The sequence below is a fragment of the Lissotriton helveticus genome, chromosome 7 (genome assembly GCF_964261635.1).
Source record: "Lissotriton helveticus chromosome 7, aLisHel1.1, whole genome shotgun sequence".
NCBI classification, from domain to species: Eukaryota; Metazoa; Chordata; class Amphibia; order Caudata; family Salamandridae; genus Lissotriton; species Lissotriton helveticus.
The window spans coordinates 105794648-105810764 of NC_136068.1; the positions used below are offsets into that span (position 1 = coordinate 105794648).

A 16117-nucleotide genomic window follows, 5' to 3' on the forward strand; every position below is an offset into this window, starting at 1 on the left:
TGGTGAGCAGTGTGACAATCAGGGAGTGGGACTGGAGTGAAGGGTGAGAGCCTGGCACCGATGTATAGTGTCAGGAGCGTGCACTGGAGAGCAGTGTGACGATCAGGGAGTGGGACTGGTGTGAAGGATGCGAGCCTGGCACTGATGTATAGTGTCAGGAGCATGCACTGGTGAGCAGTGTGATGATCGGGGAGTGGGACTGGTGTGAAGGGTGAAAGCCTGGCACTTATGTATAGTGTCAGGAGCATGCACTGGTGAGCAGTGTGACAATCAGGGAGTGGGACTGGTGTGAAGGGTGAGAGCCTGGCACTGATGTATAGTGTCAGGAGCATGCACTGGTGAGCAGTGTAATGATCGGGGAGTGGGACTGGTGTGAAGCATGAGAAGCTGGCACTGATGTATAGTGTCAGGAGCGTTCACTAGTAAGCAGTGTGACGACCGGAGAGTGGGACTGGTGTGAAGGGTGACAGTCTGGCATGGATGTATAGTGTCAGGTGCATGCACTGGTGAGCAGTGTGACAATCAGGTAGTGGGACTGGTGTGAAGGGTGAGAGCCTGGCACTGATGTATAGGGTCAGGAGCGTGCACTGGTGAGCAGTGTGATGATCAGGGAGCGGAACTGGTGTGAAGGGTGAGACCCTGGCACTGATGTATAGTGTCAGGAGGGTGCACTGGTGAGCAGTGTGACGATCGGGGAGTGGGACTGGTGTGAAGCATGAGAAGCTGGCACGGATGTATAGTGTCAGGAGCATGCACTGGTGAGCAGTGTGACGATTGGGGAGTGGGACTGGTGTGAAGGGTGAGAGCCTGGCACTGATGTATAGTGTCAGCAGCGTGCACTGGTGAGCAGTGTGACGATTGGGGAGTAAGACTGGTGTGAAGGGTGAGAGCCTGGTACTGATGTATAGTGTCAGGAGCGTGCACTGGTGAGCAGTTTGACGATCGGGGAGTGGGACTGGTGCGAAGCATGAGAAGCTGGCACGGATGTATAGTGTCAGGAGCGTGCACTCGTGAGCAGTGTGACAATCAGGGAGTGAGATTGGTAAGAAGCACGAGAAGCTGGCACTGATGTATAGTGTCAGGAGCGCGCACTTGTGAGCAGCGTGACGACCGGGGAGTGCGACTGGTGTGAAGGGTGAGAGCATGGCACTGATGTATAGTGTCAGGAGGGTGCACTGGTGAGCAGTGCGACGATCAGGGAGTGGGACTGGCGTGAAGGGTGAGAGCTTGGCACTGATGGGAGCGTGCACTGATGAGCAGTGTGACGATCAGGAAGTTGGACTGATGTGAAGCGTGAGAAGCTGGCACTGATGTATAGTGTCAGGAGCGTGTACTGGTGAGCAGTGTGAAGATCAGGAAGTGGGGCTGGTGTAAAGCACAAGAAGTTGGCACTGATGTATAGTGTCAGGAGCATGCACTGGTGAGCATTGTGACGATCAGGAAGTGGGACTGATGTGAAGCGTGAGAAGCTGGCACTGATGCGTAGTGTCAGGAGCGTGCACTGGTGAGCAGTGTGACGATCAGGAAGTGGGGCTGGTGTAAAGCACAAGAAGTTGGCACTGGCGTATAGTGTCAGGAGCATGTACTGGTGAGCAGTGTGACAATCGGGGAGTGGGACTGGTGTGAAGAGTGAGAGCCTGGCACGGATGTATAGTGTCCGGAGCGTGCACTGGTGAGCAGTGTGACGATCGGGGAGTGGGACTGGTGTGAAGCGCAAGAGCCTGGCATTGATGTATAGTGTCAGGAGCGTGCACTGGTGGGTAGTGCTACGATATGCTGTTTGTTGCCCAGAAAATCTGAAATTGAACTTTAAAACTTTACTTGCGCCCTGATGAAGGAATCCTCTATGGTGGCACTTGTTCCGAAACGCGCGTCGGCGCTTTCCTCTGTCTGTTGGTTTAAAATGTGTTTGTAGTTCCCCTTTTTTTGATGTGTGTGGTGACGGCTGGATGTGTGTATGCCTGAGGGTATGAATGATTATTGTATATAATGTTTTAACTGCTCTTTGTTGTTCTGGGCTAACACTACATGAATTTTGTATGTCAACAGAATTTTTGAAGAAATGAAGTCTTTCGTATAAAACATATATAAGAATAAAATGATTTGATAATAAGCAGCGTCTCTGTGGGCAATTGTGTATTCTGGAATTTCTTGGTCCTTTAGAATAATGGGAACTTCCCACTCATGTTATTATTATTTGTGAACTCCCTGGAGGGTTGTTCCCCCGTATCCTTTTATTAGGTTCAGGGTTCCCTTTGTGTTATATATACGATCGGGGAGTGGGACTGGTGTGAAGAGCGAGAGCCTGGCACTGATGTATAGTGTCAGGAGCGTGCACTGGTGAGCCTGGCACTGATGTATAGTGTCAGGAGCGTGCACTGGTGAGACTGGCACTGATGTATAGTGTCAGGAGCGTGCACTAGTGAGCAGTGTGACGATCAGGGAGTGGGACTGTTGTGAAGCGCGAGAATCTGGCACCGATGTATAGTGTAAGGAGAGCGCACTGGTGAGCAGTGTGACAGGAGTTGGACCGGTGTGAAGCGTGATAGCCTGGCATGGGTGTATCGTGTCCGGAGCGTGCACTGGTGAGCTGTGGGACTGGTGTGAAGCGCCAGAGCCTGGCACAAAATGAGGCAGTGGAAGGGGGTGGGGGGTGGATTGTGTGTGTGTGCGTGCGTGGGTGTGTGCGCGCGTGTGTCTGTGTGTGTGTGTGCGTGCGCTCTGTCCCTGGCAGACTAAATACAGCAGGGACTTTGCTCTAAACACAAACACCTTTGCTCCCCTGCCCCCCTCCCCAATTTACCTTAATCACCCATAGATTAGCTCCACAATGATGATCCCAACTTGATTGTTGAGGGGGGCTGTTACTGTGTGATGGCGAGGGGTGAGAGGGAAGTGGGAAGTGGCACCGTCGGGAGTTTATGAAGTGTTAAAGCACAGCGTGCAGCATGTTTAAAAGGATTAGAACTGTTTTACACTAAATCCCCGAGGCCACGCGAGAGGGGCGCCCCTGTTTGCCTGACATTAATGCACACAGTTCTGTGCGCCCCTCTGAAGACTGCCGCCCTGGGCTTCGGCCCAGCTCGCCCAGGCCAAAAGCCGGCCCTTGGCATGTGTACATTCTGAGAAGCTTTGTCGGGTGTTCAGCTCATCAAGGTGACACTGAGGTGTGGAGAGTTGGCATGTGTGGGTGTGCAGTGTAAAGACCTGGAACTGGTGTACAGTGTGTGAAGCGGGCACTAGTGACCAATGTGAGAAACAGCCACTAGTGAGCACTAGTGGCCACTAGTGAGTTGTGCGAGACGACGGCAGGCAGGGCATACATGTATGAGAAGCTTGCACTGGCGACTTATGTGGAAAGATAGCACCGGTGGCAGTCGAGGGAAGCTGTCGCGAGGGCGCAGCGTGAGGCATGACTGGGGCGGAATTAATTTAAAGACAGAAATTGAAAAATACGGACAGGGGTCAAAACAAACCTTGCCCCTGCGAGGATTCTAATTGCAGCACTTGATCGTCGCATATCCAGCACTTTGAGGCACATTAGAGCGCGATGAAGTAGCCATGAGGCAACGCGCGGCGCTTTATCACACTCCATGCCACATAAATATAACCGCTGACACGGGAGGGCAAAGTCAGGGGTTGGCAACGAGAGGCCGCGGGAAGCGCAGGTGTGTGAAGTCTTTCTTCACAAATGGAGTCACTACAGACACAGACACTCAGAAGCAGAGAGGGGCGTGTACCAAAGAACCACTGCAACCATCACCCACTGCAGTCACAGGGATGCAGGAGAAGAGAAGTGCGTGCACTGCAACCATCACCCACTGCAGTCACAGGGATGCAGGAGAAGAGAAGTGCGTGCACTGCAAACATCCCCCACTGCAGACAGGAATCCAGGAACAGAGGTACATGCACTCAAGGAGCACTGCAAACATTACTACTCACTGCAGACATGAGGATCCAGGAGAAGAGAGGTGCGTGCACTCAAGGGGCAGTGCAACCATCACCCACTGCAGACACAGGGACGCAGGAGCAGAGAGCTACGTGCACTCAAGGGGCAGTGCAACCATCACCCACTGCAGACACAGGGATGCAGGAGAAGAGAAGTGCGTGCACTCAAGGGGCCCTGCAACCATCACCCACTGCAGACACAGGGATGCAGGAGAAGAGAAGTGCGTGCACTCAAGGAGCACTGCAAACACCACCCACTGCAGACACAGGGACGCAGGAGCAGAGAGGTACGTGCACTCAAGGAGCACTGCAAACACCACCCACTGCAGACACAGGGACGAAGGAGCAGAGAGGTGCGTGCACTCAAGGAGCAGTGCAACCATCACACACTGCAGACACAGGGACGCAGGAGCAGAGAGGTACGTGCACTCAAGGGGCAGTGCAACCATCACCCACTGCAGACACAGGGACGCAGGAGCAGAGAGGTGCGTGCACTCAAGGAGCACTGCAAACACCACCCACTGCAGACACAGGGACGCAGGAGAAGAGAAGTGCGTGCACTCAAGGAGCACTGCAAACACCACCCACTGCAGACACAGGGACGCAGGAGCAGAGAGGTACGTGCACTCAAGGAGCAGTGCAACCATCACACACTGCAGACACAGGGACGCAGGAGCAGAGAGGTACGTGCACTCAAGGGGCAGTGCAACCATCACCCACTGCAGACACAGGGACGCAGGAGCAGAGAGGTGCGTGCACTCAAGGAGCACTGCAAACACCACCCACTGCAGACACAGGGACGCAGGAGAAGAGAAGTGCGTGCACTCAAGGAGCAGTGCAACCATCACACACTGCAGACACAGGGACGCAGGAGCAGAGAGGTACGTGCACTCAAGGAGCAGTGCAACCATCACACACTGCAGACACAGGGACGCAGGAGCAGAGAGGTACGTGCACTCAAGGGGCAGTGCAAACACCACCCACTGCAGACACAGGGACGCAGGAGCAGAGAGGTACGTGCACTCAAGGGGCACTGCAACCATCACCCACTGCAGACACAGGGATGCAGGAGAAGAGAAGTGCGTGCACTCAAGGAGCACTGCAAACACCACCCACTGCAGACACAGGGACGCAGGAGAAGAGAAGTGCGTGCACTCAAGGAGCACTGCAAACACCACCCACTGCAGACACAGGGACGCAGGAGCAGAGAGGTACGTGCACTCAAGGAGCAGTGCAACCATCACACACTGCAGACACAGGGACGCAGGAGCAGAGAGGTACGTGCACTCAAGGGGCAGTGCAAACACCACCCACTGCAGACACAGGGACGCAGGAGCAGAGAGGTACGTGCACTCAAGGGGCACTGCAACCATCACCCACTGCAGACACAGGGACGCAGGAGCAGAGAGGTGCGTGCACTCAAGGGGCAGTGCAACCATCACACACTGCAGACACAGGGACGCAGGAGCAGAGAGGTGCGTGCACTCAAGGAGCACTGCAAACACCACCCACTGCAGACACAGGGACGCAGGAGCAGAGAGGTGCGTGCACTCAAGGGGCCCTGCAACCATCACCCACTGCAGACACAGGGATGCAGGAGAAGAGAAGTGCGTGCACTAAAGGAGCACTGCAAACACCACCCACTGCAGACACAGGGACGCAGGAGAAGAGAAGTGCGTGCACTCAAGGAGCACTGCAAACACCACCCACTGCAGACACAGGGACGCAGGAGAAGAGAAGTGCGTGCACTCAAGGAGCACTGCAAACACCACCCACTGCAGACACAGGGACGCAGGAGAAGAGAAGTGCGTGCACTCAAGGAGCACTGCAAACACCACCCACTGCAGACACAGGGACGCAGGAGAAGAGAAGTGCGTGCACTCAAGGAGCACTGCAAACACCACCCACTGCAGACACAGGGACGCAGGAGCAGAGAGGTACGTGCACTCAAGGGGCAGTGCAACCATCACCCACTGCAGACACAGGGATGCAGGAGAAGAGAAGTGCGTGCACTCAAGGGGCAGTGCAACCATCACCCACTGCAGACACAGGGACGCAGGAGCAGAGAGGTACGTGCACTCAAGGAGCACTGCAACCATCACCCACTGCAGACACAGGGACGCAGGAGCAGAGAGGTACGTGCACTCAAGGGGCAGTGCAACCATCACACACTGCAGACACAGGGATGCAGGAGCAGAGAGGTACGTGCACTCAAGGAGCACTGCAACCATCACACACTGCAGACACAGGGACGCAGGAGCAGAGAGGTACGTGCACTCAAGGAGCACTGCAACCATCACCCACTGCAGACACAGGGACGCAGGAGCAGAGAGGTACGTGCACTCAAGGGGCAGTGCAACCATCACACACTGCAGACACAGGGACGCAGGAGCAGAGAGGTACGTGCACTCAAGGAGCACTGCAACCATCACCCACTGCAGACACAGGGACGCAGGAGCAGAGAGGTACGTGCACTCAAGGGGCAGTGCAACCATCACACACTGCAGACACAGGGATGCAGGAGCAGAGAGGTGCGTGCACTCAAGGGGCAGTGCAACCATCACCCACTGCAGACACAGGGACGCAGGAGCAGAGAGGTACGTGCACTCAAGGGGCAGTGCAACCATCACCCACTGCAGACACAGGGATGCAGGAGAAGAGAAGTGCGTGCACTCAAGGAGCACTGCAACCATCACACACTGCAGACACAGGGACGCAGGAGCAGAGAGGTACGTGCACTCAAGGAGCACTGCAACCATCACCCACTGCAGACACAGGGACGCAGGAGCAGAGAGGTACGTGCACTCAAGGGGCAGTGCAACCATCACCCACTGCAGACACAGGGATGCAGGAGAAGAGAAGTGCGTGCACTCAAGGAGCACTGCAAACACCACCCACTGCAGACACAGGGACGCAGGAGCAGAGAGGTACGTGCACTCAAGGGGCAGTGCAACCATCACCCACTGCAGACGCAGGGATGCAGGAGAAGAGAAGTGCGTGCACTCAAGGGGCAGTGCAAACATCACCCACTGCAGACACAGACATCTAGGAGAAGACACGGGGATGCAGGAGCAGAGGCGAGTGTGCACTCAAGGGGCACTGCAAACATCACCCACTGCAGACACAGGGACGCAGATGCAGTGAGGTGCGTGCACTGAAGGGGCACTGCAAACACCAGGCACTGCTGCCATGCAGACGCAGGAGCAGAACAGAGTGTGTCTGTCAGGAAGCGCTGCAAACATCTCCCACACGAGGAATGGGGGACGCGGAGCAGAGAGGCGTGTGCAGTGCACCCGGGGAGCACTGCACACTTTATTCGCGTGCAGGAGCAGGAAGGTGCGTGCCATCGCTGAGTCTGGCAAACCGTAGCCACTTCTGCAACACGAATGCACCCCGGGTTCACCTGCAGAGCTCTGCACACATCTCCCAATGGGGAAACGGGGGCCTGCCGCTCCGTGCACCGCCTGCAGCTCATGCACGAACTAGCGGGCTTCCTAAATGTGGGTACACTTTCTCAGAAGTGCAGTGCGCCCTATATTATCACGATAGCGCTCCCTGCAGCGCTTCCACTGTACGCAGACCACGAGTCAGGACTGGGCGGATGGAAGCCTTGCGTGCATAGCTCAGCTTTTCCATCGGATCCACCTCATGGCGCTATATAGCGATGCATAGAGCAGAGCATGTCATTGAATGCGAGATGCTTGACATCATTACAGCTGGCCCTAATGGGACGCTCCGCAGGCGCGTCTTGCGCAGCAGGGCGACCCCTCGCCGCCCCTCCCCCAACCTCCTGCAGCGTGCAGGGGGTCTGGTGCAGTCTCTGGCTGAGCACGGGGGCTTCTATAGACCTATAGACGTCTGTGCTCTGAGACACGTCTCTTTGACTGAGCGCGAACGTCCCCATGTGTCTGCTCTGGAAGGGAACGCGTCTCTTTGGCTGAGCACGGGTGTCCCCAGGTGTCTCTGCTCTTAAACACGTCTCTTTGGCTGACTACTGACAGACTTTTCCACGTGTGTCTGGAACGCGTCTCTTTGGCTGAGCACGGCCGTTCCCACGTGTCTCTGCCCTGGAACGCGTCTCTCTGGCTGAGCGCGGAAGTTTCCAGGTGCCCCTGCTTCGGGGTCTTCCTGAGGCTGGCTGGATGCGGTGTCAGATGGGCTCCGTGTTAACACACCCACTCTCCCCTCTTGCGTCCCAGCTCCGAGCCCTGCGGGTGGAAGACATCCTGGCATCCGCCGCTCACAGGGCGGAAGGAGCAGGCAGCAGATGGGACATAATTGCACAGCCTTCCGTAAATCTTGCCGGCGTGGGCTCATTAGTGATGCCAGAGTCCCCGCAGCCCCCAACACGCAGACTCCACGCTACACATTTCTCCACGGAGGCTGAAGGCACGCGAAGTGTTTTTCCCCGCTAATGGCCGACTCTTAGCACTTGAAACCAACCTGCGCGCCCCTTGACGGGTCACCGAACCCGGGGGGAGAGTGTGTGCTCGTGATTTGGTTTCCACTGACTGATTACACGAAGGAAAGCTTGCACGCCAAAGATCACACATGTTGCTGGCGAAATTAGACATCCTACAAATTAAGCCACGTGACCATTATAATAGTAACTAGGTTATCAAAACAGGTGGATGAATGAACTATTGAATAACTCATAAATAATACTATGAGTGAAATTGCAATTACATTTGAATTCACGAAATTCAGACGAAAAAAAACAATTGACTATGCATATAGGCCACTTCTGTGAAACAATAGTTATGTTATGTTATGTTAAAAATAAGTTTATATAGCGCACGGCTACTCTAAAAGAGTGTCCCGGCGCTTTCCACAGGCAGCTCAATGTAGAATAACATAACAGGGAAAAACAGATACAAGAAACAGAAAAGACCCACCAAAAAGAAACTAGAGATTAAAAAGCCAAGTCTTCAGGCTCTTCCTAAACTGCAGCAGATTGGGGGTGCTGCGTAGCGCCAGTGGAAGAGAATTCCACAACTGGGGTGCCTTGCAGCTGAAGGAGCGGCCCCCAGTACGGGCCTTCCTGACACGCGGAACCACGGCAGTAAAAAGAGATTCGGACCGCAGTGAGCGGACTGGGCGATAGAAGGCCAACCTGCGCCGTAGGTACCCGGCCCCTGAGCCAAACAATGCTTTGTGCATCAGCGTCAGGGATTTAAACATAATCCGCTTCCGGATAGGCAACCAGTGGAGCGTTTGCAGCAGCCCAGAAGCTCGTGCTCGCCTATGCAGGCCAAAGATGGCACGGGCAGCAGAGTTTTGTGCCACCTGCAGGCGCTGGACTAGGTAGTCAGGGAGGCCAAGAAAGAGGGCGTTGGCGTAATCCAACCTGGATCCAATAAGCGCCTGCACGGTAATCCGCCTATGCTCCGCAGAAAGCAGTGGAAGGAACTTGCGGAGCATCTTCAAAATGCCGAAACAGGTGCCGGCCAGACCAAGGACATGAGCTCTCAATGAAAGCTTATTGTCCAGTTTAACACCAAGATTTTTGGCGACCAATGATAACTGTGCAGGAGGACACATTTCAGACGGCCACCATTGCCGCCACTCAGGGTCGGTGGCACAGCCGAAGAATAGGACCTCCGACTTACTGGAGTTGGCCTTCAGGCTGTTCCGCTGGAACCAGTCGAAGACCATGCCCAGACAGCCCCGAATACTCTCTCCATCGAATGCCTGATCTTTACCGCATGTGAAGAGGATTTGCGTGTCATCGGCGTAGGACACGATCTGGGCCCCATTAGCCTCCACCGCCGCCGCCAGAGGGGACATGAAGATGTTAAACAACGACGGGCTCAACACAGAACCCTGTGGAACCCCGACTCCCAATGGCGGCATCTCGGCAGAGCTCTGGGAAACCCAGATCGTCCGGCGGCGGCCTTCAAGAAAAGATGTAAACCATTTGAACACCGTCCCCCAATGCCGATGTCATGCATCGTCAAATAGATCAGCGGAAACACAAACACAAGTAAACATTTCAGGAGGTTCAAGTTGGAATTAACCTTTACAATGCCTCGAAATATAGCTGTACGCCGGAAGCTCATAATCACGGAAATACAGCGCTATAAAACGTAACATGCCATAGAATAACGCATCTATGGACTGCCTTATCACGTAGGGTGAACAACTGGCATGGGTGCAAATTCAAGACAGTAAGTGTAGGTGCTTCTGTGACTTAAAATGTTGTTGCCCCCGTGACTACACGTCAAAACTTCCTTCCCTGTGTCTTTCTTTCTGTTCGTCGCTGCCAGGCCGAGAATGGCATGCGTGTTAACACATTTTAATAAAACGCGCATTCACCTTGAACACCCCAGAGAAGTGTGCGCACGTGCTGCGGGTGCGATTTCCCCAGAGCAGACTTTCCACATCCAAAACCTTGTGTGGCCCGGACCATACTTTACGCCCCCACGTCTGGCATTCAGTGCACTGCATTGACCCCAGGTTGTGGCGTATCAGATTCTACACCGACCGGACCCTCCATCCTGGCATTTCATAATCTACATTGCCCCCTCATCCTGGGACATTCCAGACGCTATACTGGCCGCCCCCACCCAAACATTGGCATTCCAGTCACTGACATGTCCACAGACCCCTACCCTGTGTTCCAGACCTCACAGTGGCGCTCCTATCTGACATCACAGCCCATGGCCTGATACCCTCACCCTGGCATTCCCAGGTCTTCCCCTCTGACCCCGACTGCCTGATTCTTTTGAGCCCAAACCAGGGTTGGCGATTAGTCCAGCAGGCCTGGCCCCACTCTGCCCTCTGGGTGGGGCTGATCTTCGCCTTGACCCCGTGACCCCAATCCCCAGCAGCTAGACCTGACCTTTTCCCAGCATGCCTGGCCACCTCTGCCCCCAGTCCTCTGGGTGGCGCCTTGACTGGCGGGTATCCCCGTGACCCCAGCTAGACCTGACTTTGACCCAACATAGCGCCTCTCCTCTGCCGTCACATCCTACGCGGTGACGTCACGCGCTCTCACCTGGAGGACGATCTTGAAGGTGGAGACCTCCACGATCCGGGTGCAGATGAGGCTGTCCGGGTCCCGGTCCTCGGAGTGGTAGACCTGCCCCATGGCGAAGACCATGGGCAGCGCCAGCAGCAGCGATGCCAGCCAGATGACGGTGATCAGCTTCTTGGTGCGGCTGCGCGACATGATGCTCTTGGCCTTGAAGGGGTGGCAGATGGCCATGTAGCGCTCCACGCTGAGGCTGGCGATGTTCAGCGCCGTGGCGTAGGTGCAGGCGTCCCGCAGGAAGTAGTAGCCCTTGCACACGGCGTTGCCGAAGGCCCAGGGGTGGTGCACCCAGATGAAGTTGTAGAGCTCGATGGGCATGCCCAGGATGAGGATGAGCAGGTCGGAGAGGGCCAGGCTGCCCAGGTGGTAGTGCACCGTGCTCTGGAGGTTCTGCAGCGAGCGCTTCCGGGCCAGGGTGTAGGCGGTGATGGAGTTACCCGTGGTGCCCACAATGAAGAGCCCCAGGTAGACGACGGTCACCAGCACCTTGGAGTAAATGTCCGTGTTGACGTCCAGGTCGTCCTCCGCGTGGCTGGCCTTGGTCAGGGGGTCCCCGCTCTGGTTGGACGAGTTGAGGGCGAAGTCCTCGTCCTGGAGGGCGCCCCATGCCAGCCCGGTGGGCTTCTCCGAGGTGGCATTCAGTATAAAATCCATGGCGTGGGCACGGACCGGTGGCTGCTTCCAGCCCTCAGGAGTCCAAGCAGTAGGTGGCCCCCGGTGCCAGGAAGTGCCCCTCACTGGTTCGAAGGAGTGCCACTTTCTTGTGGCAGCAAGTTCTGAACAGTTATCTACTGTGCCATCCGATTCTCACATTGGTGGCAAGACATGCTGCGCTTCCTGGTGACAGCTGGTATCCTCCTCCTATTGCCAAGATTCGTAGGCATTGCCACTCTTCAGAGCCCGATAATGCCCCCCGACAGAGCCCCAGCCAATCTGCCAGGATAGGTACAATCACAGTACTGTCCTGTTCCACTCAGGGTGCGGGGTGCGCCCTCATGCCGCTGGGCACTGCGCACCTTGTGCGTGTGGTGTATTTCGTAGTGATTTCACCAGCGATCCCAGCCGATGATCTATTTCCAGGGCCACCCAAGCCTTCTGGTGCCAGGCAGTGCCCATTCTCCATGCCAGGGTTTGTCTTCTCAAAGTGCGATGGGTTTTTGCCCATGGTGCAAAGTCATGACTCTCACGACTATTCACGACGCCAGAGAAAGACCACTCACGAAGGCACGAAATGTGCACCGACAGTGCCACTTCAGTCCATATATTGGCAGTGCCAGGGTGTGTTCACCCACGGTGCAGAGCATCCACGCATGATGCCAGGAACTGCTTGCTTTTAGTACCAGCCACTGTAGACCCAGGATGGCAGAGAAGGACCACTCACAGGAATTGTCCGCTCGTGATGCCCGGCAGCCAACACTGCCCGGATGAATTCACTCACGATGCCAGGTTACGTCCACTCACAGTGCCATGCAGTTCACACTGTCTGTGCCAGGGGTAGTCCATTCACGGTGCCAGGCAGGGTTACATCACTGCTCCAGGCTGACTTGTGCATGCCAGGTGGCACCCCTCAGACACAGGCAGTGCTCCTGGTGAATTGTTAATGCCCCCTGGCAACTTGCCAGGACAGATGTTGGCAGTGATAATGAACACGCTGCAAAGAAATGCAGCGTTCCTGGAGTAGCAGGTGGTCCCGCCCCTTTGCCGAGTGGCAGTGCCAGGCAGTGACCCTCAACAATGCCGAGTCCTTTAGTTCCAACAGTCCATAAAGTGCCTGGCAGTGCCCGCCTCCTCCGATGTCCAGTTTCCGAGCCTCTCAGAGCTGGAAGGCGCTGCGCGTGAAACTTGCCTGTCTTTAATATATCGTAGGAAAGGAGGGGGGCGAGGGGGCTGTCCTTGTCGCGTGGTGGAAATCTCTTTCAAGAAGCCGCTCCGACAAGTCCCCGAATCCCACCCAGAGCATCCATTTCTCCTCCCATCCACTGTTCTAGCGCCACTCTCTCGTTGATTCAACGAGACAGCGCCCCGCCCCCCCCCCCCCCCCCACACACACACATAAGAGCAGAGCAGCACAGACCTCGCATCTCCACACACCCGCTCAGCAGTCTGCGCTGGAACCACACACACACAAACACACACAGCACCATCCACTCAACAATGAACCGGCTGGGGCTGCCAGCGCTTCGATGCTGCAGCAGGCCAGTAGCCGCTAGAAGAGGGTGTGCGGCGGGCTCGGTGTGGATGCTGTGTGGTGCTTGGAACGGGCGTGAGAGGTTGGCGTGGTACGGCACAGGAGTTTAACGGTGTGCGGCGTCTTTGGCAGTACCAGTAACGCTATAAAGCAAAGAACATATATAGCGCTTCACACAACACGTCTAGATTTCTAAGCGCTCTAAATAAAATACTTTACGTTCCTAATTACATTGAACACGTACGAGTGAGCAGGTATGCAGGAGGCATGGGGTCGTAGGGATCGCCGGAGTTAATGAGGTGTTGTGGTGTCAAATTGGTGGGGTCGGTGTAGGACTTACTGACTGGTGTAGAGATTCTGCAGAAGAGTGGAGAGGGTGAAAGTGTTAATGGGTGTTGGACGAGGGTTTCGTGTTCATGTGAAGGGTATGAGTGGACGTGACGGGGTAGTTTCTTGGGTATATGTGTTGGGTTCTGCTCTAAGTGTGTGGCATGTGTATGTGTTTGTGTGATGTACCCTTTGGACATTTCATGTGGGTGTGTGGTGTCGAAGATGACTCGGTGGAGCCTATAGGTGTGATGTGGGTGGGTGATATACATCAAGGTGTAGTTGTGGTTATAGATGGTGTGTGTGTGAAGCTTGATTGCTTGGAGTGCGCGCAATGGGTGGGGGAATCTTGTAGGGTTTGTGAATGTAAGCGGTAGGTTCTTGGGGTGAAACCTATGAGTCTCACACCAAGGGCTGGTCATAAAAGTGGGTGGGTGATGTTAGATTTTAGAGAGAGGCTGAAGGGAGATATATATATATATATATATATCAGGCTATGGGACGAGTTTTGAATGCTAATGTAGAGTTTAGGATTTTTTTATTTGTGTGAAAAGTAGGTTTATTAATTGAATGCAGGAGGATTATAGCAGTGCGGTCCAACGTGTGGTCGTTTGGAAGTGGGTTTCTCTCGTAGTGTAGAAGATTTGGGGTGAGTGTAGGGTGGTCAAAGGGGTTTATGGTGCATGGAGGAGTTGGGACAGTATGCAGGATATGGGTTAGCATAGTATAGAAGGTTAGGGTAAAAGTATTGAGTTTAAATACAATGAAGCCACAGGTTGGTGAATGTGTGTTGAGATGGTTATAGAAGAATTAACGTGGGTGTTTTGTGTGTGGTCAGTGTGGGTACATATGTTCTTTTTGTGGAGGGTGGGAGGTAGGTAGATGGTATTGAAGGGTGTAAATATTTTCAGTGTAGAGTGTGGGTGGCTAAAAGTATCCTGGGTGAGTTTGCTTTATGCCTGTTTTTTTTAGCTACTGAGCAGTGTTTTGGCAGTTTGTCCTGGTGAGAATAAAGGTTGGGAGTGTGTGTAGAATGGGTGTGAGTACGTGTAGGTGGTGATGTTGGGTGGGGGTGTTATGCATGGATATTTGTTTGCAGATGTTGTAGGGTGAGTGAGTGGAAAGTATGGGTGCAGGTAGGTGTAGATCAGAAAGAGTGAGTGCAGAAGGGTAGCAGTCATTAAAGAGGATGTAGGTGTATGGGGAGGGTTTTGCTGGACGTACAGGATTTGAGTGGGTTTTTAGATGGTTTAGAGCACGTAGTGAGCATGGTGAGGTGGTCAAAGTGGTATACATTGCTAGTAAAAAGCTCTGCTCCCGCTTTTTTATAGGGGGCCAATATTGCAGCTTTGATGCAAAACCGCCCCCCCCCCCCCCAGAGAACACCGGCCCCCACGGCCAGAAAATTGCAAAAAACATAGTGGATGGACAGAATGTAGAACAATGTCATACATTCACCCCAGTACAAGGATCTGGGCCTAAATCCATCGTTTTTTTGCACTCCACACCACCCTGGGTTAGACACTGGCTATATGCAAATCAGCTCTGACCCTGTGCCTCATGGGAACAGTCCAGTCCGAACTACCAAGCCATGTCTTTCCCAGACCAGAATCAAGCATCCAAGGACCGGTTTCTGGCTATCAGCCTTCATCAGCCTGGATAGCTTGACTCCAGTGGTGTGGAGAGCCTGGGACTCACGTCTGAGCATACCCAGCCCACTCGGGGTGAAAATTGCAAAAAACATAGTGGATGGACAGAATGTAGAACAATGTCATACATTCACCCCAGTACAAGGATCTGGGCCTAAATCCATCGTTTTTTTGCACTCCACACCACCCTGGGTTAGACACTGGCTATATGCAAATCAGCTCTGACCCTGTGCCTCATGGGAACAGTCCAGTCCGAACTACCAAGCCATGTCTTTCCCAGACCAGAATCAAGCATCTGAAAGGGCGAGATTTTGATCGATATCTTATATCTATTGATCCAAACCTCGATCTGGTCGACTGAACCTTTATTGCCTGTCTTGGAGGAAAACAGTATACTCATCTGCAAGTTAGTTCACCCAAGAAAGGACTCTACTCTCAAAGATCACGGACAACTTCTAGGTTTCAAAAGTTTATTGTAAAGATATAATGAGCTGCAAATACAGGCATCTCAGAATGAGATTCACGAGATACACAGGTCCAATTACATACATGTGCTCTCGAAAAGCCCTCAGACGAGCAACAGAAATCACTAACACAAGTTCTAAGAACAATAAAGCTATCAGCATAGACGCATATCGCTCCTTCATTTAGGTTGGAGGAAACAAACACAGGTTAGGCGTCCCTACCCTGTTCTAGATGGTATCCCTACTTAACCAAATCCCAACCTAACAAAGGTGTCAGCAATGAATGACCCCCAAGGGAAGTCACCCACTCTAAGTCTCTTGGTGAAAACCTATAGTTCTCCAGTCATGACCCCTCACTGCCTACCCATCCGCTCTCTAAAAGGGTCCTCAGGTCTCTGCTCTAACTCCACCCAGGGGTGCTGTCCCTAATACAAAACAGTCAACAACATTTGAGACGCCCCTTGCGAAACGCCTCTCACGTGGTGCAACTTCAGGCTTTTTCCATGAT

The 16117-nt window shown here is 54.0% G+C and overlaps 1 protein-coding gene across 1 annotated transcript in view; it reads right to left on the reverse strand.

The window, feature by feature from the left end:
* NTSR1 (neurotensin receptor 1) overlaps positions 1-12955 on the reverse strand; it is a 914324-nt gene extending 901369 nt beyond the window's left edge. The window contains exon 1 of the mRNA XM_078650426.1: positions 10946-12955. Coding sequence (XP_078506552.1) covers positions 10946-11635 — 690 coding nt within the window. The 5' untranslated portion in view covers positions 11636-12955. The remainder of the gene's footprint in view (positions 1-10945) is intronic.
* Between the last annotated feature and the right edge of the window lie 3162 nt (positions 12956-16117).